Genomic DNA, 25801 nt, shown 5'->3' with positions numbered 1-25801 from the left:
AATATAAAAGAAATAAAAATAAAAATATTTTTTATTTGTTCACTTATTTAATTATTTTTTTATTTTAAGTAAAATTTGAAATTATATATTTGTAAAAACAAATATATTAATATAATTTATTTTAAAATAAATTGTTTTTTAAATTTAAATAATTTATTAATATTTAAAATTAATTTAAATTTAAATAAAAAAGTATTAGGTTTATAAATATATAATTAAAATATATAATTAATATATATATATATATATAATTAAATAATCAGTTATTTAATATTTATAATTTATAAAAAAAATATTAAAATAATTCAAACAAAAATATATATATTTAAATAATTAAATAGTGAGTTATATATAATTGTTAATTTATAAAAAAAAATTATAAAATTTATTTAAAGACAATTATATGTATTATTTATAATATTTAATAATTAATATTATATATATATATATATATTTAAATAAAACTTTTTTTTAATATTTTTTTATATAAATTATCAATAATATATAATTCATTATTTAATTATATATTTAAAAACTTAATATTTTTATTTCAAATAATTTCATTATTTTAACTTAATTTTATATATTAATAAATTATAAAAGTAAAATAATATATTTTTAAAAAATAATATATGAATATATTACTAAAAAAGTTTTTAAATTTAATTTATTAATTATAAAACTAAAAATATATAATAATATTAATTTCTTATTTTTGAAGATATGATATAGAGATTTTTAATTTTTTACAATAATATTATATTTATTTATTTATTTATTATTTTTTGTTATTTTTAAAAATATTTGTAACTTATCTGCGTCTATAGACATACAGACAGAATTATGTTTACTGTAATTTTAATTTTGTTTATTATTTTAAATAATTTTTTAATCAATTCTCTATCCTATTTTTTAAAATTTTTATTATAATTCTTTTTAAAATTTTCTTTCTAATTTTTTAATATGCTTATATATAATTATTATAATAATAAAACATAAATTTAAATATATACTTCTTAAATTATTACACAAATATCAATTATTACACATATATCAATTCTATTTTATTATAATATTATATTTTTTTAATAAAAAAGAATTTATAATGAATAAATTAAATAATCAACAAAAAAAAAATATATATATAAATAAAACAATATTAAAGAAATTTATAATGAATTTATAATATTAAAGAAATTTTTAATTTAATTAATTATTTACTAAATAATATAAAAATAAAACAATATTGAAAAAATACTTATAATTATTTATTCTAATTAAAATTTAAAATATATTAATAAAAACTTATAAAAACTATTATATTTATATAAATATTTTAAAATATATATATATTTAAATATATAAAAATATTTTTATTATTTTTATTTTTTTATTAATTTTGAAAATTGGTAATTCATAATACACAAAATTACTTAAACAAAATAAAACCACGTTATTTTGAAATTTATTTTCTCATAATAATCTAAAATTGCTTAAATTTACATTATAATTATAGAATATTTAATTCATTTAACTGATTTTATTTTTATAATTTTTAATAATAATAATAATAATATATATATATATAACTATTTTAAAACAAAATTTAATATCTAAATAAATATAAAACATAAATATTTTATTTATATAAAAAATTAAATATTTTTAACTATGTGTATTAAGGATGGATAATTGAATCAACTAAATCCAATAAAAAAATAAATCACTTCCTTTTAAAATTTTGTCTTGTATAATCTAAGATTGATTTAAGTAATGCTAAGTTTAAACTAAACTGTATAAATGTTTGTCATAAAAAATAAAAATAAATAAATTTCAACCTACACTGATCAAACATTGAACCAATTTTATTTATGCACATCTAATAAATAAGAAAAAATATAATTTTCTCACTAATAAATAATTCATCAAATATTTAACAACTATTAAAAATGATTGATTGTAACACAATTATGAATATTAATTATTTTATAATGGAAACTTTTTAATTATAGATGTGATTAAATTATAAAATTAACGAAATAACACTTTTTACTACTCCTTGTTATGTCAAATAACACTAAACTCCTTAGGAGATTAAAGTTCGATGTCTCTCTTTCTTTTTCAAAAACTTTATTATAAGTTCTACCTAAAATAATAATTAGGTCAAATCTTAATATGAAAATGTTTATAATAATATATAACAATAAATAATTTATAAATATGTTTTCAATTATTTTAAAGACTCGATTTTTAAATATAAAAAAAGTATAGTTTTAGAAAGAGAGAGTAGACCAAATTCTTTTTACTTACATAAATTAATACGTTGTGAAGCCTCATCCTCGTCCTCTTTAACCGGGATGCAGATAACCAAAAACTCCAAAATTATACATTATACATTATACACCAAAAACTCCAAAATTTATTCATGTTGGAAGAGAAATAGTTAAAAGGTACGTAATGAATTCATGATCAAAATAAAGATTGTTATGAATTGACTAAAATAAAGAATATAAATAACTTTCCTACACTCCAATTGAAGTCACAAATAAATGTAATTTACTCGAGTATTGTACTTATTGGGTTATAAATAAACATCCTCATCAATACCAGGATTTTGGAGAGTCCATAACTAGTAGGGGTGAGCATTGGGTGGTTTAATCCGAAATCCAATCCAATCCGAATCCTAAATACTAATTCGAATTGGATATTTCGGATTGGACTGAGATCGGATCGGATTGAGTTCTGATTGAATTAAATCGGATTGGATTAGGATTATCCAAATTATCCAAACTATCTAAATAAAAATATATTTTTTAATTAATTTTTTTTAAATTAAATTTCATCTCAATATAATATATATTTTACTTATCACCACTAACCAACACAATATTTATTTTTATTTTTTATTTTTATTTTTATTATTTTTTTCAGATTCAAATTTAATAATAATAAAAAAATCGAATTTAAAAAAAATAAAAATAATTTAAAAAAAATAATTAAAAAAAAATTTTAAAAAAAAAATTAAAAGAATTGTTGACTAATTTCAAGCTGATATATATAAATATTTTTTAGTTTGGATTATCCAAACCATTTTCAATCCAATCCGTATCCGATCCGTATTAATTAGTAAAATGGTTTGGATTACGGATTGGATAAACTTAGTTTGGATTTAATACGGATCGAACAAAACGGATTGGTTTTACCCATATGCTCACCCCTAATAGCTAGTGTAGCGACGCATTAGATGTCAACAAGTCACTTTCAAGTAATTCAATTGGCCTAATTATCATAATCTTGAATTTTGTAGGATGCGTTTGATTCGACTAATAGGTTAAATTTTCAAGTAATAGTTTATGTTAAACTTTTTCAATCTCATTTCATCTAGACACTTTGATTTTTTTTCTTAATATAAGTTATTTAATAAGTGTAATTCTACATGGTGTTGTTTCCTCTTTAATTTAATAAATAAATTATTGTTGTGGATGTCATTGTTTCTTAAAGCAACTTCTTAAGGAATAAACATTGTCTGTCATAAGCCAATATGATGTCTACTTGGAAGTTTATTGTGGTGAAAACTATTATCCTAAGAAGGAAAACAGAATAATAAAATTTGTAGTTGAATGCAGAATAATAACGTAAAAGTAAAAAAACGAAATAACGACATAATAATCTTACCCAGGTTTGGACTAATAATGTCTTACGTCCTACTATTAAAAACATAATTTAATAGAGTTAGGATTATAAACTCTAATTATCTTTGTTTGTTCTAGGTTTTAGTCTCACACTCACTCTTCTCGTTTACAATGTATATATAGGTTTTAGAATTCATAATTAGGATAAAAGTCATATGATATCTTTGACATCTCCACCATGATATGATATCGTGGTTAGTTGACATTTCCATAATAATACGATTTGATTGACATGTTCACCATTAAGTGATTTCATACTTTTTTGAATCCAATAAATAATCGCACATTTCTTCCTTCCCTATTTTTTACTTAATATTGAGGCACACCAAATTGTACATAAAACCCTAAGCCCAATTCCACAAATTCTTCACATTCCCTCTACGTCTATTGTCAAACGAGTGAGCATCATCACCAAAAACACCCTAGAACTGATCATCCTATTTTTCTGATTATGTTCCAACCTTTGTGACGTGAATCAAGTCGCAACATTTCTGAAACTTAATTCCCGTCACCACCTTCGTGGCCATATCTTTGAGTTTTTCATCTGTGAGGACCTTCTCCACAACTACCGCTCCACTCCCTATGACATCTCAAATGTAGTGAAGTTGAATGTCGATGTGCTTTGTGTGCTCGTGAAACATCGAGTTCTTGGACAAGTGTATGACGTTTTGATTATCGCAAAACAACTTCAATTTATCGTGCTTCACCCCAAATTTACCCACGAGACCATTCAACCAAAGTTCCTCCTTGACGCCCTCCGTCACAACGATATACTTGGCCTCCGTTGTTGAAAGGAAACTACGTATTATAGTTGTGTCTTCCAACTTACTGAGCATCCAAATATGGTAAACACATATCCCGTTAGAGACCTTCTCTTGTCAAAATCACCTGTAAAATAATTACGGATATATCCTCTCAACTTAACATCACCTACACTCGCCCGTTTAAAACCAATACCGATATCTAAGAATTCCCCAGTGCAACGGAGAACCCACTCCATCGCCTCCCAATATTCTTTCCTTAGGTTCGCCATAAAGCGATTAACAAGACTTACCACATGAACAAGATCAGGTCGCATACATACCATGGCATATGTTAGGCTCTCAACGACACTCACATATTGGGGGGGTTTGTCATTCTCACATTTTTCTCCTCGATACTCGGTGATATCTTTGAGGAGAACTTGAAATGAGTAGCTAATGTTGTTTGAATCGTCTTAGCGTTAGATATCCCGAACTTAACGACCACTTTTCGGAGGTAGTCTCTTTAAGACACGAACAACGAGTCTTTCTCCTGATCCCGCTCAATCACCATTCCCAAAATTTTCTTTGTCGGTTCCATATCCTTTAATTCGAACTCACTCCTTAGCAAACTCTTGACCATGCGAAGTACTTCCTTGTTTCTCGATGCGATCAACATATCATCCACGTATAATAATATGAAGACCCCGCAACCATCAACCCACTTGACATAGACACAACTATCAAAATTGCTCCTCATGAAATCATTATGAACCATGAACTCATCAAAGCGCAAATACCATTGTCTTGGAGATTGTTTCAAACCATAATGCGAGCATTTAAGGAGACATACATTGCTTTCATCCCCGAGTTTGACGAACTCCTCAGGTTGCGTTATGAAGATCTTCTCCTCCAATTTCCCATAAAGAAATGTCATCTTCACGTCCATTTGCTCGAACTCCAAGTAAAACTAATTCACTAGAGTGAGCAACACAAGAATGAACGTGCTCTTCACTACCGAGGAGTAGATCTCGTTAAAGTCGACCCATTCGCGTTATGTGAAGTCCTTAATTACCAATCCCGCCTTAAACCTTGACTTGTTACTACCCTCTACACGTTCTTTGCACTTGAACACCCACTTTTAACCAACCATCTACTTATTCTTGAGTTTTTCCACCAATTTCCACGTCTCTTTTTTTGTCAATCGATGTCATCTCCTCTACCATAGCACGCTTCCATCTGATTCTCTCTTTGCTCTCCATCGCTTCTCTAAACGATTTCGGCTCTAAATCTTGTACCTCATGTGCCGCCAAATTGGAGTAACCAAATCTCTTTAGAGCTCGGGTTGTCCTACGGTCTCTATCTCGCACTAACTGGTATGAGCTAAGGTTCTCTTCCAAATCTGTACCTTCCTCCTCTACCTGACCGTCTATTTCATCCTCTTCACTAGCCTCCCCCATGTCTACCGATTCTTTAGTAAACCCTCCTAGGAACTCCACCTCAAATTCGATCATCTATTTAGAGACTTCGTCATCTTCGATTGATTGTGTTGCTCCATAATATGACTCAATTTCCTTAAAGACCACGTCACGGCTAATGATGTACTTGGTCGTCTCCCCGTCCTAGTAAAATAGTTTCCAACCCTTTACTCCCTTAGGGTATTCAACAAACATACACTTTTTCGCTCTCAGGTATGTTAGTCATACATTCAAATACCTTCATGTTGTCGAGTTTTGGAGGAGCGTCATTCCAAACTTCTTCCGGTGTCTTGCATTCCATTATCATCGATGGACAACGATTGATAAGATAAGCTGTAGTGTTTACCGCCTCAACCTAAAACCACTTCGGTAGACCGACCTCAAACAACATACACTTGACACACTCAAGTAGCGTTCTGTTCATATGCTCCGCCAAAACCATTCTGTTGTAGTGTTTATCGGATGGTTTTATGACGAACCATCCCTTCTTCCTTGATAAACTGATTGAACTCCTCACCTATGTACTCCAAACCATTATCTATTCAGATCTTTTTAACCTTCTTCCCGGTCTGAGTTTCTACCATCTTCTCCCACTCCTTGAACTTAGCAAAGGCATCATCCTCGTATTTCAAGATGTATACACAAACCTTACACGAACAATCATCAATGAGGGTGATAAAGTACCGACCTCCAACAGGAGTTACAGTCTTTGTCACCCCCACAAATCTGAGTGAACAAAATTGAGCGACTCCCAAGTCACCTCAACCGACCGCCAAAACTTCGCCCTCGTAACTTTACCGTATATGCAGTTATCGCAAAACTCCAAATCTTCAAATTTATCATTGTCAAAATAGTCTCTCTTACATAACTCTTTCAAACCCCTCTCACTCAGGTGCCCTAATCTCTTATGTCATAGACTCGTGGGTGATACATCTCGAGGCTCCGTCACTGCCGCCATATCACCAACCAATGTGCTGCCTTGAAAGACATAAAAACTCTTCTCTTGCATGTCTCTCATTACCAGTAGCGACCCCTTTATGACTCTCAATATTCTTCTCATCCTTCCATGCAAAACCAAATTGTTCTAGTGAGTCGAGAGAGATTAAATTCCTTTGAGTGTCTAGGACGTGTCGTACGTCCGAAAATACCCTCTCAATTCCATCATGCGTCTTCAAACTTACTATTTCGATCCCCATCACCCTATAAGACTTGTTGTTACCTAACAAAATCTCGCCCATCGAAGTCTTCTCATAGGTCTCGAACCAATTCTTGTTAGGTGTCATATGGATTGAACACCCAAAATCCATAATCCAACGCTTGTGGGACTAATTAGTAGAGACAACAAGAACGTCCACATTTTTGTATCCATTCTTAACCTATTGGCCGCTTCTCCAGTATTCATCCCGTCGTTACTCAAATCTGGACAATCTCGATTAAAATACTCCTCCTTATCACAATAGTAGCACTTAGTAGATTTCTTCCTGAGAGACATCAAATGTCTCTTCTTCTTGCTTTTATTGTCTCTCCTCTCGGTTCTCCCTCGAACCAAAAGTCTATCAACACTTACGTTGCTCAATTTATTCTTCTTCTTTTGATATTTGATCTCAACGTACTCATCACATCATCGAGGGTAAGTTCTTCCCCCCATTCTCGAATGTCTACGAACATCTCATACGACTTCGGTAAAGAATTCAAAAGCATCAACACCTTATCCTCATCCTTGTATTTCTCCCCGATGTTTTCCTAATCAAGGAGAATCTTGACATAATCGTCGAGATGCGTCTGCAAATCCTTCCCCTCATCCATTCTAAACTTGAAGAATCTCTACTTGATGTAGATCCAAGACGATAGTGTCTTATATACAAAATCTCTAACTAAAGTCACACATTTGTTGTCGTCGTGACACTAGCAACCTTTCGCAGTACCTTATCACTGAGATTAAGAATCAAGGTGTTTTAAACCCTTTTCAACACCTCCATCTTTTTCTCTGCGTCCATCGAGGTCAGTAATTGCGATCTCCCCTTGGGTGCTTTAGAAACATCTATGTTGCCTAAGTGTTCCCTCATCTTCATCTTCCACAAGACAAAGTCCTTCGTCCCATCAAACTTCTCGATATCAACCCTAGAAGTCGACCACATCTCAAATCTTCAAAATAATTGACCGAATCATGAAAAAAAACTCACAAAAATAAAATTGAACTGCGACCGCCTTACCCCAACTTGGCTCTGATAACAGTTTGTGGTGAAAATTATCACCCTAAGAATGAAAGCGCAATAATAGCAACCGTAATGAAATGTAAGATAATAGCGTAAAAGTAAGAAATAACGAAACAAAAATCTTACCAAGTTCGGATCAACAATGTCCTACGTCCAAATTTCGGAGAATCGATTAAATAGAGTTATAATAGAGATTACAAACTCTAACTCTTTATGTTTGTTATAGGTTTTAGTTCCACTTCCTCTTCTCGTTTATAATATATATATACGCTTTTAGAATTCATAATAAGATAAATATCATGTGATATCTTTGACATTTCTACCTGATATGATTTTGTGGCGATTTAGTTTACATTTTCATAATAATACGATTTGATTAACATATTTATCTTCATGTGATTTCATGTTTTTTTTAATCTAATAAATAATTGCATCTATCTTTATTTTTTTTTACCTAACATTGAGAATATGGAATTAAGCCTCAAAACCCTTTATCCATTACCAAATTTTAATGAAAAGTTTCTAATGATTGAATAATTGCTTGAGGGGAGATCTAGATTTGAAGACGACACTCATTAGGTTTGGATTGTTAAAGGGTAAAGTTTCTTTTAGGTTTTAGGAAGTTAACAAGGAATCTCTCTTACAATTATAATCAAATTAAAATTGTTTTATTTCAATTTATTTTTTTAAATATTTTTTTATTTATTCTCTATCTTCTTTTAATTCTTTTAGTTATATAAATGTTAAAAAAATGATAAATTGTATTTTATAATAAATTAGATAATAGATAAATATTAGACAATAAAATAATATAAAATAAATAAAAATATTTTTTATTTTTTATTCACTTATTTAATTATTTATTATTTTATAAATTTAAAATTATATTTATAAAATCTAATATATTCATATAAATTATTTTAAAATATTAATATAATTTTATTTAAGTAATTAATTAATATTTAAAATTAAGTTAAAATAAATAAATTATTTTAAATAAAAATATTAATTTTATAAATAAATAATTAATATATATATATATATAATTAAATAGTGAGTTATTTCTCTTTGATTAATTATAAAAATTTATTAAAATGATTAAAATAAATTTATATATATATATATATATATATATATATATATATATATATATATATATATATATATATATATAATTAATTAAACGTGAGTTATATATTATTGATAATTTATAAAACATTATTAGAATTATTTAAATGGTGAGTTATGTATTAATTGTAATATTTAATAATATATAATTTACAATTTAATTATATATTTATAAACTTAATATTTTTATTTAAAATAATTTCATTTTGGTTAATTTATTTTATATATTAATAAATTATTTAAATTAAAAATAAATATTTTAAAATTTTATATGAATATATTTTTCAATATAAATATTTTAAAATTTTATTTATTAATCATTCTTATCAATTATAAAATTAAAGATATATAATATTATTAATTTTTTTTGGTGATATGATATGGAGGTTTTAAAATTTCAAAACATAATATTTTTTTTATGTAAAATTTTTTTTATATATATGTTTAAATTGATATTTTTTATTATTTTATATAAATAATTAATTTAATAATTATATATAATTAAATGAAATTATATAAAAAAAATAATAAATAGTAGTGATTGGGATAGAAAGATTTTGAGATTATAAATTTAAATTTTAGAAGCCGTGTAAATTTTGAATAAATGTAAAATGTGTTTTTATTATAATTTGTTTTGTTATTTTATGAACTAAAAGTAGTATATAATTATTACATAAAATATATGGATAATGAATTATGAAATAAACTTTATTGTTTTTTATAAATAAACTTCAAGACAATTATTATTACTATAAATAAAAAAACATTTTTTTATCACTTTTTTTATTTTTACACAAAACATAATATTTATAATATATAAAAAAGTAAAGAATTATTTATTTATTTACGTACTTATTTAATTTGGAAAAATATAAAAATAAATTTTTATTCATAAAATATTTATTTTAATTACTTTTAAAATTATATATTAATAAAAACTTATAAAAAATAATATATTTATATAATTTATATATATGTAAATATATATAATATTAATTATTAAATATTATTAGAAATATAAAAAATAAATAAATTGTGTAAAAAAACTAAAATTTTATAACGTTAAGTTTCTCCATCAATTTTATTTAATTTTTATAATATTTAATAATTATTATTATATATATTTAAATATATAATTTAAAATAAATTATATAAATTAAACATTTATATACAATTAAGAATAAAGTAAAATATATTATGGAATTCTAGAATTTTAAAATTTTAATCTATGATATAGGTTATGATTTGAGAATGAAGTAAAGAAAAATATACTTTTTTATATTTATTTTTATAATATTTTATAAATATTGATTAACATATTAAAAATTATATATTAAAATATATTTAATGAATTAATATAAAAACGGATGAATACATACATTTATTTATGACTTAGTTAATGTATTGATGGTTTATGAATGTATTCAGAAATTAAGAAAAAGTTAAAGAGAAAATAAAGAGAAAGAAAATAAAGTAATATTATTATTTTATTATTATTAATAATTTGATAAATAAAGAATATCAATAATTTATTTACAATAATTAAGTTATTTATCAAGAATTAAGGAAATCAATTAACTTAATAATTGATAAATTTAGAATTTTAGCGTAAAGGAAATCAATTAACCTAATAATTGATAAATTTAGAATTTTAGCCATAATCTTTATATGTATGTAATTGATTATTTAATTTTTTTATTATTGTATTTGGATGAATAATCAATCATGTTATACTACATATTCGGATATATATTTATATATTTCAGAAGTATTTTGGTGATGAGGAAAAATCACAATTATTTGTTATTCAGATTTTTAGTATTAATAACACATTCAAAATTTGGTACACTTTTAGGCCCACTTAAATTTGTAATTATGCGGTTGTTAATCGGCCCAAAGGAAGATTAATAATTGGTCGGATTGCAAATTTAAATAATTTACAAATTATTAATTTATAGAACATGTTTTTTTTTATAAGATTAAGATGGCTGTGTTTGTAACTATGCGATTATTAATTGGACAAAAGGAAGTTTAATAATTGGTCGAGTTACACACTTAAAGTATGTGCATAAGTTATTAATTTATTAAATCAATTAATTGAAGCAACATCCTACCAAAATAGGCTCTCTTGTGTAGGTTAATATGTTTTATAAATTAAGAAGATAATGTGTATGTAATTCATGCGGTTATTTAATCGGCCCAAAAGAAGATAAATAATTTGTCAGAATAACATTATGCACATGTGGTAATAAATATGTAACAATTATTCGGTGTGTCATGTGAATAATTGGACTATCCAAAGATAACCAATTATTTAACAGAACTTATTGTTAATATTTGATTACTACAAAAGAGTACCGTTTGCAAGTTAATATTTAATGTCCAAAGACTTAAATATTAATGTTGCGTTTGGATCTTATGATGAGATGTACCATTATTTTGAATTTATGTGATTATTAAAATTTTGTGAGTATGGTTGTTCATTTGTTTTGTTATTTAATTAAGTTAACACTTCTGTTTATACGGATTTTCTTGTCAACATCTTAAGTTCATTTTATATGATGAAGTTTTTAAGACGTATCTAGAATTTGTTATTTTTTTTAAGAATTATATCTAAAAGGATTAAAATTTCTAAGGTTATTATTAGGATAAAGATTTAATAAGAAATACACCATATGTTCTATTTTGTTTCAAAATTAAATGCATTAAAGTTAGAGTTACACTAATATATTATCATGCATCTAATTTGGATTTTCTTATTCACACTTAAGTTAATTGATGTGAATTGCAGTTGCCTAAAATGAGACTTAGTCTCTATATGAACTCACATCATATTGTGTGTAAGAAAATAAAAGATTGAAACAAAAATAATATAAATAATGTTAGCTTAGAAAATAACTTAAAAGATAATAAAGAAACGAAGTTGTAAGAATTGCAGATGTTGCACTTAAAAGAAAATTACTAAAGAAAGTGGTGCATAAAAAAAATACATATTATAGTTTTTTTTGTTTGTTCGTTCTAAAAGTAATTTAACTTTAGTATTCATACACATTTGATGGTAAACTTCATTATTACTATCTAAAGTAAATGTGTTGATGTACGGTTGAGTTAGTTGTCAAAAGTCAATTGATGGTGAAAGAAACATCGGTGTGGGCATTGACAATTCATATTAAAGATGAAGAAATAAAGAACTACTTTAGATACTTTTTATTTGGAAACAAACATTTATGGAATATCTTCATGTAATTGATTCATTTGGAAGGAATAATTAAGAATTACAACTTATATATGGAATAAAGATTCAACTAAAATAACTAGTGAATTCTTTTGGGGTTGTCCAGTTAAGGTCAGACCTTATAGGTATAAGGTCTAAAGAAAATAAACTAGACTAAAGAATTTCTAGATGTTAATTATTGGATATTTTGAAAGATCTAGAGACAAATTTAGTCTCATAAGTACTTCAAGATTAGCCTTGAAAATAAATATATACATAATACTCCTTAAACAAGAGTCTAATTATGTTCTAGATTATATGAATCAAGAAATTAAGTACATTTATGATGTTGGACAAATACTTGAAGATCCTAGTTTGGATCATTAAGAAATCAACCAAACAACTAATGTGATATTTTAAGAACAAAACATTACATACTCATATAGTGAAATTAAATCGGATAGAGATCATTTGGTATTTTGATTCGAATTTTGTTGGATACCGAAACAGTCGAAAATTTGTGCCACATACTTTTAGTTTAATTATTAGTTTAAAGAATTAATTCTTGTAAGAGTGTTAAGCAAACACTGGAATTATTTCGACATCATGGCAGAATTTATTAGGTGTTTTGTGGCATCCAATTAAAGAATCTGACTGCAAAGTTTTATCACGGGGTTGCAAATTATGAATGATATAGAAAGACCACTAAAGATATTACGTGACAATAATTTGCAGTTCTTTTACTTTAAGAGTAATATGAGTTCGACAAAGTCGAACTATTTGGAAAATAAAGAATTCATAATGTTTACTTATCTAATGAATATATTTGGACAAACTCTAAAATTACGGATCAGTTCTCTAAATATTTTTTATCGGAGGTCTTTCATGAACATATTGTTCATATGGATATTGCATATTTAGATGATATACAGTTTTAGTGGGAGTTTGTATTGTGATGCTTGTATAAATATCATTTGGAATTTATGTGCACATTAAAGAATCAGTTTCTAAAGAAATTAAAGATGTAGTTTTTAAAGATATCAAGATCACACTACATGTTAATCCACATTACACATCCATGTTTAATCTATGTCATTTGATTGTATTGACATATGTGACTATTGAGGGTTTAGTTACGAATTAATGTAACAAAATCGCTTTAATCCTATGTTGATATAATTGACGGACGAGATTGATATAGATGTATTTGGAATGATAACAATATTTTGAGCTCTTAAGGTTATAATATTCAATTGAAGGAAATATTATATGACCCAAGTGAGAGATTGTTAGAATTATTTCCAATATTTGGGTACATATATTATTTATAATTGTATATTAGTTGTTATTATAATAAAGATTAAAACCCAATTAAAGTGATCTATTAAAGTATAAAGTTATGGGTTTATTTAGACATCTATAATAAATATGGGGACATATTTGTGTAGAAGCAGAAATACCATTTATTATTTCGTTGATGGGCCGAATAATAAATGGGTATATTAGGGCTAGGTTCCCAACCCATATAGATAGCCTACCTAATTTGTTTCTCTCATCAGACAATAAGGTTTTAGTCATCTCTCAAGAACTCTCAAGAAGGCTATCGATATAGGGTTGGAAGACTTAAACCCCCACCTACATCAGACATTACGATCCAGGTCCAGAACAAGAAGATCCAAGATCAAGAAACAATCTAAGATCAAGAAGAAGAGAATAACGAAGAACGACTTAATGGACCGTTCTTCATTCTAGATTCAAGTACGTTTCCGCAATTACAGTTTATCTCGATTTATCGACATAGAGTATTAAGAATATAGATTTAAGGATTAAAGATCTAGACTAAGATTCTAACATTTTTATTAGCATATTTGTCCCGATAAAAGGTGATGTTTGTTTATATATTCACTACAACAAAAAAAAGACTTTTGACGACACTTAAAAAAAACCTTATGTGAACCCTTAAAAACTTCTATTCAAAAATGATACATCCGACACTTTCTTAAGGCTTGGGTTGGATAATTAATTTTCCCTATTTAGCAACTGGATACAATGTTAACACAAATTAAAAGAGAAAAAAAAAAAGAAATCAAATATAAAATTTCATTATAAACCTCTTCCTTTTCCTTTTTCATATTAATTAGGAATTAATGAGGGTTATCTTTTTTTAATTATAATTTCATATTAATTAAGAATTAATGAGGGTTATCTTTTTGTTTTTTTTATTCAAATAATATGATTTATGAGATTAATGAAGAATATAAACACAACATAAAAAATATATATTTCTATTGTGATTTCTCTTTCTCTCAGATATTTCGAGTTATTGGTAAAATTTTAAAGGACGGAAAAATGGTAAAAAAAAATGTTGTATTATAATTAGTTAAATGAGTAAAGGTTCTTCTGTATTTTCGTGGGGTGACGGATATTTGGAGTATCTTTTGGAGCAAGACTGAAATTCAGTGGGTGATGTCTGAGTCTCTCCGTAGTTGTTAGAAACTTTGGATTGACATGGCATGCATGTATTGTGTTGTGTTACTATCTTTATTATATTTTGGTTAACTATCTTGCTGAAAAGAAATGGTCGTATTTTTCAATGATTTTATTTATCTGATGTTTATTATAGTTAACGTTATTATTAAGAAACTATCTGAGATTTGTTCTGAAAAGATGTGGAATCGGTTTGAGAGTTTATCGCTCTTTTTTTTAAGATCTTTTTAATCTCTTGATATATGGGTCTAGAAGTTTTTGTTTTCTCACTTGGTTGACTCTCATAAATTTTATGGAGATACGGACAAACATATTTTATATTCCATGTTCCAATTAATTTGTTTTGATGTGGTAACATGGGTTTTAATTGAAGATTTGAGATGTCTTTTCATATTTCTAATTATTTTGCTATATTATTAGAAATTATCAAAGCAAATATATTTATTTAATGGTTTTTAATTGTTTTATTTGTATAAAAAAGAAAGAGCTTATCAATTCATTATTGACAAAAAAAATTAATTGAGTTTGTATCTAAATGATGTTAGACATCAATTTAGACCACATTATCAAAATTAAATATAATTTTGATTAATTATTAATTTTTGCTAAGAGATTATAAATTTTCAAATATAATGAAATGAATTTTAATTGATTTCTTTAAAGTTAAATTGTTAATCATGATCATATCAATGTGATGATTGCTGATAACTGAAATATATAAATTCTATCAACATAATAAATACATTCAAATTTGTAAATGTAACAAAAAGTAGCCAATTCATTTGTGGCTAATGTCCGTACATCGATATATATTAATAGTGCATAAACCTATCCAAAGACCAGCTAAAATGTTTCGACTCAAGTTCAACAACATTTGTTTATCATATGTTTTTGAAATTACCATGAAACTATTGCCTTATTGTTTAAATAAATATATATCATTCAGATTTTCTAACTATTTCTCTCACTTTAATTTATTATTATTTAATATTTTATTTAAAAAAATACTTTAATAATTCTCTTTCTTAAATTTTATTATTTATTAAAATATTTTAATATTAATTAAATTAAAATCAATATATAATCATTTAAAATTATTAAAAATTATTAAAATATTATATATATATATATATATAACAAAATAAATATATTTTTAAATTATATATATATATTAATATACTTAAATATAAATTTATTATTTAAAAAATATTTTTAAATTATATATTTGTATATGTCTTCTAAATTATATATATCAACCCAATTAACTCCAAAGTTCATTTAATTTGAATAGAGATCATAAACAAAATTTAATTTTAAATAAAAGTAATATAATTTAGTGATAAGTATAAACAACAATAATAAATCAAATATATTTCTAGGCATTTAACTAATATTTTTATAATTTCTAATTTGATATATATATATATATATATATTTATATATATATATATATTGTAACTAAAAATTAATTAATCTGATTTATTCTCCTTATTATTATTTTTATTTTAAAATATATATTTCAAAATAAATAGAAATGAAAGAGTAAGAAATAATTATTGAGAGAGGAAAAAAAATAAAAAAGATAAATAATCAATAGAGATACAGAAATTGATACATCAGTTATTAAACTAAATTTAGAATGAGCTCTACAATGTCAATTCATTAGGTCCTATTATTACTTATAGGCTAAGCCCTAGTCTTGAGTAAAGACCCAAATTTCTTGTTGACCCAATCTCATAAAATAAAAAAATTTAAAATTAAATTAGGCCTAATCATATCTATTTATTTAGGACTTAGCTTGTAAGTTATATTCTTCTTATTCTTTTTAACATGAGCATGCATTTGTTTGGTGAGGACTTATCATACAAGTTAATTTCCTTTTCTTCTTGCATTATACAGTCCTTAGAAAATGGTGCAATTGCCAAATGAGATTCTAGAAGAGATTCTTTGTCGATTGTTTGTTAAGTGTCTGTTCCGTTTCAGATGTGTATCTAAATCATGGCTTGCCATAATCAGTAGCCCCAATTTTGTCAAATTGCATCTGAATTGATCAGTCCAAACCAAGAGAAACCTTAGGCATCCAAAGGAAGAATAATGATCTCTTTCGTGAGGATTTTGATTCCCTCCATGACAATGTTCTTCAACGGGTGTTGTTCAGTTCCATTACATTGACGATTCAAAATTATGGACGTGTGCCTAAATGTTCCTGTGATGGCTTGATTTGCATGGCAAATCCCGGTCGCATTCAACGTATTGGTTTTTGGAATCCTTCGACCATAAGGCATTATGGACCTGCACCTTGTTTTGGTGATTGCTTGATTTGCATGCCAAAGATCCGTGCCATTGACTATGTCTTCTTGTGGAATCCATCAACCAGAAAGTCTATACAACTCCCTTACGCATCAATAGAAATCGCAAACCAGTTTGAAAGAAAATTCAATGTCAATGTTAATTGTGAATATCGAATTGGTTACGATAGCATCAATGACGATTACAAGGTGTTGAGAATTGTGATACTTATAAGTACAAATTCAGGCATCTTGGATTATGAGGTTAAGGTTTATAGTTTGAAATTAAATTCCTGGCATAGGCTAGAGAAGTTTCCTCACTGTCCTAATTGGGAAGATCTTGATTATCCCATTGTTGGTGGAGCTTTTCATTTTATGTCAATTGTGAAATCAGATTTAAAAAGTGAAAGCTTGATTGTTGCATTTGATCTTGGGACGGAAAAATGCAGAGTACTCCCACAACCAGAGTACCGCGGTCCTCATTTAAATATATGTTTGAACAATTTTGAAGGATGCCTTTCGTTAAGTTGTAATTACGAATCATCTATTGTAGACGTGTTTTTGCTGAAAGAATATGGTAGGAAGAATGAACATTGGTCGAGATTGATTACACTGTCACCAACTTTTCATTTGAATCACTATTTAACACCTATTGCTTATTCAAATAGTGGTAAGAAAGTATGGTTGGACATGGGATTTATTAATAAATTTGTTTCGTATAATTTAGAACAGAAGTCAGTTGAGGAGATTGGGGTTTACGATACAAGATTAACTAACCTCCTTTACACTTGCCTTGAAAGTCTTGTCGATGTTCCAGCGGCAAGTGTATGTTACTAAATATACTAGCATCAATTCCGTGCATTTGCACAGATAATAATAGACATCCACTTAACCCCTCAATTGACCCTCATCTTGTGACTCACACTTTTTCATATGCATTTTTTTATCCCTTTAGTAAACCACCACCAATCTTAGTCGACCTCAATTGATAACACACCTCAAACTCAACCACTAACCCTCCAATTGACCATCATCATGTGACTCACTTTTTCATATGCCTCTTTATCCCTCGACAAACCACCCACTGACCCTAAACTTGTGACTCACATTTTTTCATATGTCTCTATCCCTCGACAATATACTCACCAATCTTTGTCAACATCTCTTTTACTCACACTTTAACAAATCAACAACCAATCTCAATTGATCACAGACCTCTTATCTAACGTCAAACCAACCACTAACCACCACCCGACATTTATCTCGTGACTTCACACTTTCAAATGCTCGCCAAAACAACCACTAATTCTGACCTCACACTTAACAAATCACCCATCACCCGACCTCCATCTTGTGACCTCACATTTTCAAATGTTTGTCATACCAATCACTAATTCCGACCTCACACTTGATAAACCACCCACAACCCGACCTCCATCTCGTGACCTCACACTTTTAAATGCTTGTCAAACTAACCATTTCTAACATCACACTCAACAAACCACCCACCATCCGACCTCCATCTCGTGACATCACACTTTCAAATGCTCGTCAAACCAACCACTAATTCCGACCTCACACTCGACAAACCACTCACCACCCGACCTTCATCTCGTGACCTCACATTTTCAAATGCTCATCAATTCTGACATCACACTCGACAAACAACCCACCATCCGACCTCTCCATCTCGAGACCTCAGACTTTTAAATGTTCGACAAACCAACCACTAATTCCGACCTCACACTCGACAAACCATCCACCACCCACCACCCGACCTCCCATCTCGTGACCTCACATTTTTAAATGCTCGTCATACCAACCACTAATTCCGACATTACACACTCGACAAACCACCCACCACCCGACCTCCATCTTGTGACCTCACAATTTCAAATGTTTGACAAACCAACCACTAATTCCGACATCACACTCGACATACCACCCACCACCCGACCTCCCATCTCATGACCTCACATTTTCAAATGCTCGTCATACCAACCACCAATTCCAACCTTACACACTCGACTAACCACCCACCATCCGACCTCCATCTCCAGACATCAGACTTTCAAATGTTCGACAAACCAACCACTAATTCTGACCTCACACTCGACAAACCACCCACCACCCGACCTCACATTTTCAAATGCTCGTCATACCAACCACTAATTCCGACCTCACACACTCGACAAACCACCCACCACTCGACCTCCATCTCGAGAGCTCAGACTTTCTAATGCTTGTCATACCAACCACTAATTTCGACCTCACACTCGACAAACCACCCACCACCCGACCTCACATTTTCAAATTCTCGTCATACTAACCACTAATTCTGACCCCACACTCGACAAACCACCCACCACCCAATCTCCAGATCGAGAGCTCAGACTTTCTAATGCTTGTCATACCAACCACTAATTCCGACCTCACACTCGATAAACCACCCACAACCCGATCTCCATATCGAGAGCTCAGACTTTCAAATGCTTGTTATACCAACCACTAATTCCGACCTCATACTCGATAAACCACCCACCACCCGACCTCCATCTCGAGACCTCAGACTTTCAAATATTCATCAAACCAACACTAATTTCGTCCTCACATTTTCAGTTTGTTTAAAAGTTGCGCCACCTTGAAAATATAAATTTGCATGTTTTGGGATTCGAACTCTGGTCTTCAACATGAAATGTGAACACTTAAATCGCTAGACCACTTATGATTATTGAAATAATTTTATTATTTTATGTATGTATATATATTTTGTATTTAATATTTATTACCAATTAGTAAATATTTATATAAACATAAAAGTTATTTATACTCATAAAGAAAATATTATATATATATATATATATATATATATATATATATATAATATATATATATATATATATATATATATATATGAGAGAAAAAATATATGATAAAAGTGTATTTATATATAATTAATAATGAAAAATAATATAATATATATAAGGTAACAAATAAATATAAAATTATCAATGTAGATATATTTATAAAAAAAATTGTTTATATATATATATTTCATATATGTATATATAAAAATATAAAAATTTATGAAGGTAGGTGTGTTTATAATAAAATTGTTTATATCTTAAATTAATATTAATATATATATAATTTTTTAGATAATATATAATAATTGAAAACAAAATTTAATTAAGAAAGAGAGGTAGGAAAAAAACGTTTTAATGTGGTGATAGTTTTAATGTGGTGATAGTTGACTTAAAGCTTTATTATATATATATATATATATATATATATATATATATATATATATATATATATATATATATATATATATATATATATATATATATATTGTTATTATATATATTTATATATATAAATTAATATGTTATGTAATATTATATATTTTAATATAAAAGTTATTGTTAAAAAAATATTTTATATTATTAGTATGAAAAATATATAAATATCTATATATATAGTAAGGAAGAGAAAAAAAATATTCAATAATTAAATTATAAATAATTAAATTAAGAGAGAGAAAATAGTTAAGAGAATTAAATTAGGAAAGAGAAATTACCTTTATTTGTGAATGATTATGGAGAGAGTGTTGCACACCTCCAATATTTTAAATTAAGCGTTATTATATATATAGATTTACTTTTAAACATTATTGTATATATATATATATATATTTTGTTATTATATATATAAAAAAAAATTAATATGTTATGTAATATTATATATTTTAATATAAAAGTTATTGTTAAAAAAATATTTTATATTATTAGTATGAAAAATATATAAATATTTATATATAGTAAGGAGGAGAAAAAAAATATTCAATAATTAAATTATGAATAATTAAATTAGGAGAGAGAAAATAGTTAAGGGAATTAAATTAGGAAAGAGAAATTACCTTTATTTGTGGATGATTATGGAGAGAGCGTGTTGCACACCTCCAATATTTTAAATTAAGCGTTATTATATATATATAGATTTGATTTACAAATTATAAATTGGTTCTCTTTAATCTCCAAATTCTTTTTGTTTTGCAGGAACAATATTCCTATTCAAATATATGTATTTTCCTCAATAAACTATTAGAAATTTGCATTCTTTGAAACACTTTTTCTGTCATATTTACCTTGATGTTGTGTTATACATTTCATTTAATTCCTTTGAATATGTTTTTTTCACTTGCATTGATTTGAATCTGAATTCAATATTTGTGGTTTTTTTTACAGACGGAGATAGAGCAAGTGGTGTAAAATTGCTGCTGAGATAAATTGTTGAAGAAATGGATCAAATATTGGGGTAGTGTTTTAAGAACATTTCAAGAATATTAAATTTAGACATTAATACCATATTGTTGTAGGTCATGCAACACCTTTCTCCTTTTTATTGAAGATCTTCAAATACTTCTCTTAACTAGTTTTGACCTAGAAAGTTTTTCAGATACTTATTTTCACAAATTAGTAAATGATATATACCAAATAATGAACTAAATTACATTGATTTTTGTATGTAAAATCCCATAACCACATATATTTAAGAGAATATATAATACCCTATTTACCTATAAACTTGGTCCTATGTGTCAAATATAAGTACGTATAATATTTTATTTATACATATAAACTTGATAAAAATGTGTCATATCTAATTTTTAAAATATTATTACTTTGTATATTTAAATTTTTATTTGATAATAAATAAACATCAAAAATCACGTTAATATTGTTCTTGGGTTGAAAACCGTTCAATACACGCCATGGACAATGTTGTTCAAGATTGTTCAAGATCCATGCTCATTCGCATTGGGTCCTTCATCACCTCATCTCGTTGGTCCCTGTTCTACCGCCGCCATCGACGGATGAAGAGAAAGATATATGACTAACTCTCGATGACATTGTCCTTCAGTGGATCTATGCCACAATCTCACAGGATCTCCTTCACACGATCTTAGAACGATCTTAGAAAACTTGGACACGGCTACGTGGGATTTTTCAAGATAATTGTCATTCTCGTATGGTTTCCCTCGAGTAAGAGTTTTCCACCGCCATCATGGCGATTTTCCCGGGGTTTCGGCTTATTGTCAATGTCTCAAAGTCCTGGTCGATCAGTTGAAGGGCGTTAGTAGCCCAGTCTCGAACGATCGCCTTGTATTATAGTTGGTCGCGGGCTTGGTAGAGGCATATAACGGGATGTCGACGTTACTCCGGAAGAGTGATCATTTGCCTTAGTTCTACCAAGCGCGATTCATGTTGATTTTAGAAGAATTTGGGCTTGTCAAAGCGGGTGGCCTCTAGTTCGGCACAGACGTCGGATGTAGCTCTTGTCTCCGACGCGTCTAAGACGAATGAGTCACAATGTATGTCATCGTGGGATCTCGGGAGAAACCAAAGAAGAATGGCTCTCGTAATGGGGGTCGATCGGGGCAGTCCTAATACCAAGTCCAAAGTCAGTTTCCTTTTCCCTAACCACAACAATGGGTTGGTCATTCATGCACACCATCATTGTCTTGGCAATGGATATGAGCTTCTCCTCCATGCCCGTATCCAACGACTCAATGAAAGAGACCTCCTTCAAGCTCTTGTTCGTTGATGCCACAACATCAGTCGAGTCTCCTTGGCCCGTGCGCGCAAGCATACATGGCTTAGTCTCCATAAATCCGACAAACATTGAAGTGTCCATGTATACCCTTGGTATTACGTCTCCTGATTCGACATGGTACATGGACACTGGTGCGATGTCCCACATGACATCTCAACAAAGTACTTTTTTGTCTTATTTCGATTCAAGCATTAAACGATATTCTTGTAGGTAATGGTAATATAATTCCAGTTTCGGGTATTGAGCATACCACCATTTCTTCTTCGAATCCTAAATTTACCTTGAATAATGTTCTGCATGCTCTTGCTCTTGTTAAAAATTTAGTTTCTATTCGTAAATTCATAACAAATAATTTTGTGTTTGTTGAGTTTGATCCTTTTGGGTTTTTCTATTTAGGATTTTCGGGCAGGGACACGTCTAATGAGATCTGACAATCGGGGGATCTATATCTGGTCACAACTAGGAGTCAGGTGTCATCTTCTATTTTTGTTGCTTTGTCGCCATCCTTGTGGCATAGTCGCAAGAGTCATCTTGGCAACTATAGTTTTAAATCTCTTAGATTAAATAAATTAATTCAGTATAATAAAAAAATATGTTTATCATATTTTTCCTTCATGTTCATTAGGAAAACATGTTCATTTTTCGTTTAATGTTTCTATTTTGATTTATTTGTTATTGTTTGACATTATTCATAATCATGTATCGACGTCTCATGTGTTAAGTTCTATGGGCCATAGATATTATGTTTTGTTTCTCGCTAACTTTTCATCTTTTTTGTGTACTTTCCCTTTATCTCATAAATATCAAGTGTGCAGTACTTTCTTGCAATTTCGAACACTCTTCAAAATCCAATTTGAGACTGATATACAAATTTTTAATGTAATAATGGGAGGAAATTCGATAATCAATCGTTTAGGTAATTACGTCCATGCATGGGATTACCCTGTCGCTTCTCATGTCCTCACACTTCATCTCAGAATGGCAAGGCCAAGAGATAGTTTCATACTATCAATAATATGATTCGTATATTACTCACTCATGTCAAGATACCCACCTCATTTTGGCATCATGCTCTCCAAATGGTCACATACCTCCTAAATATTATTCTGCATAAACACATGACATACGTTACTCTATTACAATGTTTGTACTACAAAGATCCAACGTATGACCATTTATGTGTGTTTGGGTGTTTGTGTTTCCCTATATTTTTATCCACGATAATTCATAAACTTCTTCCATATTTTACCCCATGTGTCTTTCTTGGATACCCACCGAATCACCAGGGCTATAAGTGTTTTAAATGATAAAATCATTATTTGTCTTCATATTATCTTTGATGAGTCTCGTTTTCCTTTTGTTGAAATTCAGTCCCTTCCACTCTCGTATAATTTTCCTGATGATCCTCCATCACCATAAGTAATTTATCATCAGTCTACACTTTCATCTCCACATCCACCTCCTCCCCCACCCCCTCCACATCCCATCAAGTTGGCGTTGATTGTGGGGAGACTTTCAATCCAATTATCAAACCGACCACTATTCGGTTGGTCCTCGGTCTTACCTTATCGAAGAAATGGTCAATTCACCAACTACTCTTGATGATGTTGTATACATGCATTAAGCTCTTGGGTTTTGAGATTCCTCATTTCCTCATCATGTATGTCATTTAAAGAAATCATTGTATAGTTTGAAGTAGGCTTCTCGAGTTTGGAGAAAACGCTTTATAAATTTTGTGTTCACACTTGGACCCCAAATCCTTCATACTTGTTATTGTATGTTGATGATATAGTATTGACGACATCCTCTAACTCTCTCCGTCAATTCTTCATCTCCATCTTGAGTGCGGAATTTTTTATGAAGGATTTGGGTCTCATGCATTATTTTTTGGGCATTTCAGTAAGACCTCATTCAAATGGTATGATCATCTCTCAATGGAAGTATGCATCTAAGATTATAGATCATGCGGGTATGTGATCTTGTAAGCCGTCGATTACGTTGGTTGATACCCCACCAAAACTTAGGGCTTTAGTCTCTTCTCTTGTGTCAGATTCTTCTTTGTACTGTGGTCTAGTTGGTGCTATACAATATTTGACATTTTTCCATCCTAATATCACGTATACGGTGCAATAGGTTTGTATCTTCATGCATGGGAGGTACACATGGCGGCTCTAAAGAGAATTATCCGGTATATTCATAAACTCTTGATCTTGGCCTTCATTTGTCTCCATACTCTATTACATCCCTCTTGGCTTACACTAATGTTGTTTGGGTTGGATTTCGGGACACACGTCTTTCGACGTTTGACTATTGTGTCTTCTTGGGAGATAATATAATATATTGGTCGGCTTAGCACCAAACTACTTTATCCCATTCTAGTGTCAAGGATGAGTATTGGGAGATTACAAATGTGGTTTCGAAAACTTGTTGGCTACGAAATTACTCCTAAAACCTCATTGTCAGGTTCCCACCGCTACTATTATTTACTATGATAATATGAGTACGATCTACTTCTCTAGTAATCCCGTTCAGCACCAACAGACCAAACACATTGAGATGGATATTCACTTTGTTCGTGAAAAGGTTGCATGCGGTCAGGTTCGAGTTATTCATCTTCTATCTCTCTTTCAACTTGCGGATATCTTCGTGAATAGGCTTCCGAGAGTTCTTTTTTTTAAAAATCGATTCAATCTCAGGGTGTAATAAGTTTAATCAACTAATAGTTATCTTGAGTTTTCTATATATGGTTGGCCTAATTAATATATTGGAGATCTCTAGATGAGTGACTAGATTAGTGCATCTCAATGTTAAAATCTTGTATATATAGTTTACACTTTAGAATAAATAGAACAACTGATTGTATTCCTTTAACCATTAATGATATATTGTGGTAAGTATACAAGTTTGCAAGAATAAAAAAAGAAGTTATTTTTGATTTTGTA

General features: G+C 28.6%; 1 protein-coding gene across 1 annotated transcript; it reads left to right on the top strand.

Moving 5' to 3' along the window:
- The first annotated feature begins 16864 nt into the window (after positions 1 to 16864).
- Positions 16865 to 22383, top strand: LOC124943002 (F-box protein CPR1-like). Its single transcript, XM_047483570.1, has 3 exons — positions 16865 to 16942; positions 17010 to 18068; positions 22213 to 22383. The coding sequence occupies exons 1-3, from the start codon at positions 16865 to 16867 to the stop codon at positions 22381 to 22383; spliced, it is 1308 nt and encodes a 435-aa protein (XP_047339526.1).
- The last annotated feature ends 3418 nt before the right edge of the window (positions 22384 to 25801 follow it).

This window comes from Impatiens glandulifera, chromosome 6 (genome assembly GCF_907164915.1).
Source record: "Impatiens glandulifera chromosome 6, dImpGla2.1, whole genome shotgun sequence".
Taxonomy (NCBI): domain Eukaryota; kingdom Viridiplantae; phylum Streptophyta; class Magnoliopsida; order Ericales; family Balsaminaceae; genus Impatiens; species Impatiens glandulifera.
The sequence above is the reverse complement of the archived record's forward strand: the minus strand, read 5'-3'. Positions and strand labels throughout refer to the sequence as shown.

Coding starts and splice junctions, on each gene's coding strand:
- LOC124943002 (XM_047483570.1), top strand. CDS start 16,865: ATGGTGCAATTGCCAAATGAGATTCTAGAAGAGATTCTTTGTCGATTG. Junction 16,943..17,009: donor GTCTGTTCCGTTTCAGATGT/GTATCTAAATCA, acceptor TGAATTGATCAG/TCCAAACCAAGAGAAACCTT. Junction 18,069..22,212: donor TCGATGTTCCAGCGGCAAGT/GTATGTTACTAA, acceptor ACACGATCTTAG/AACGATCTTAGAAAACTTGG.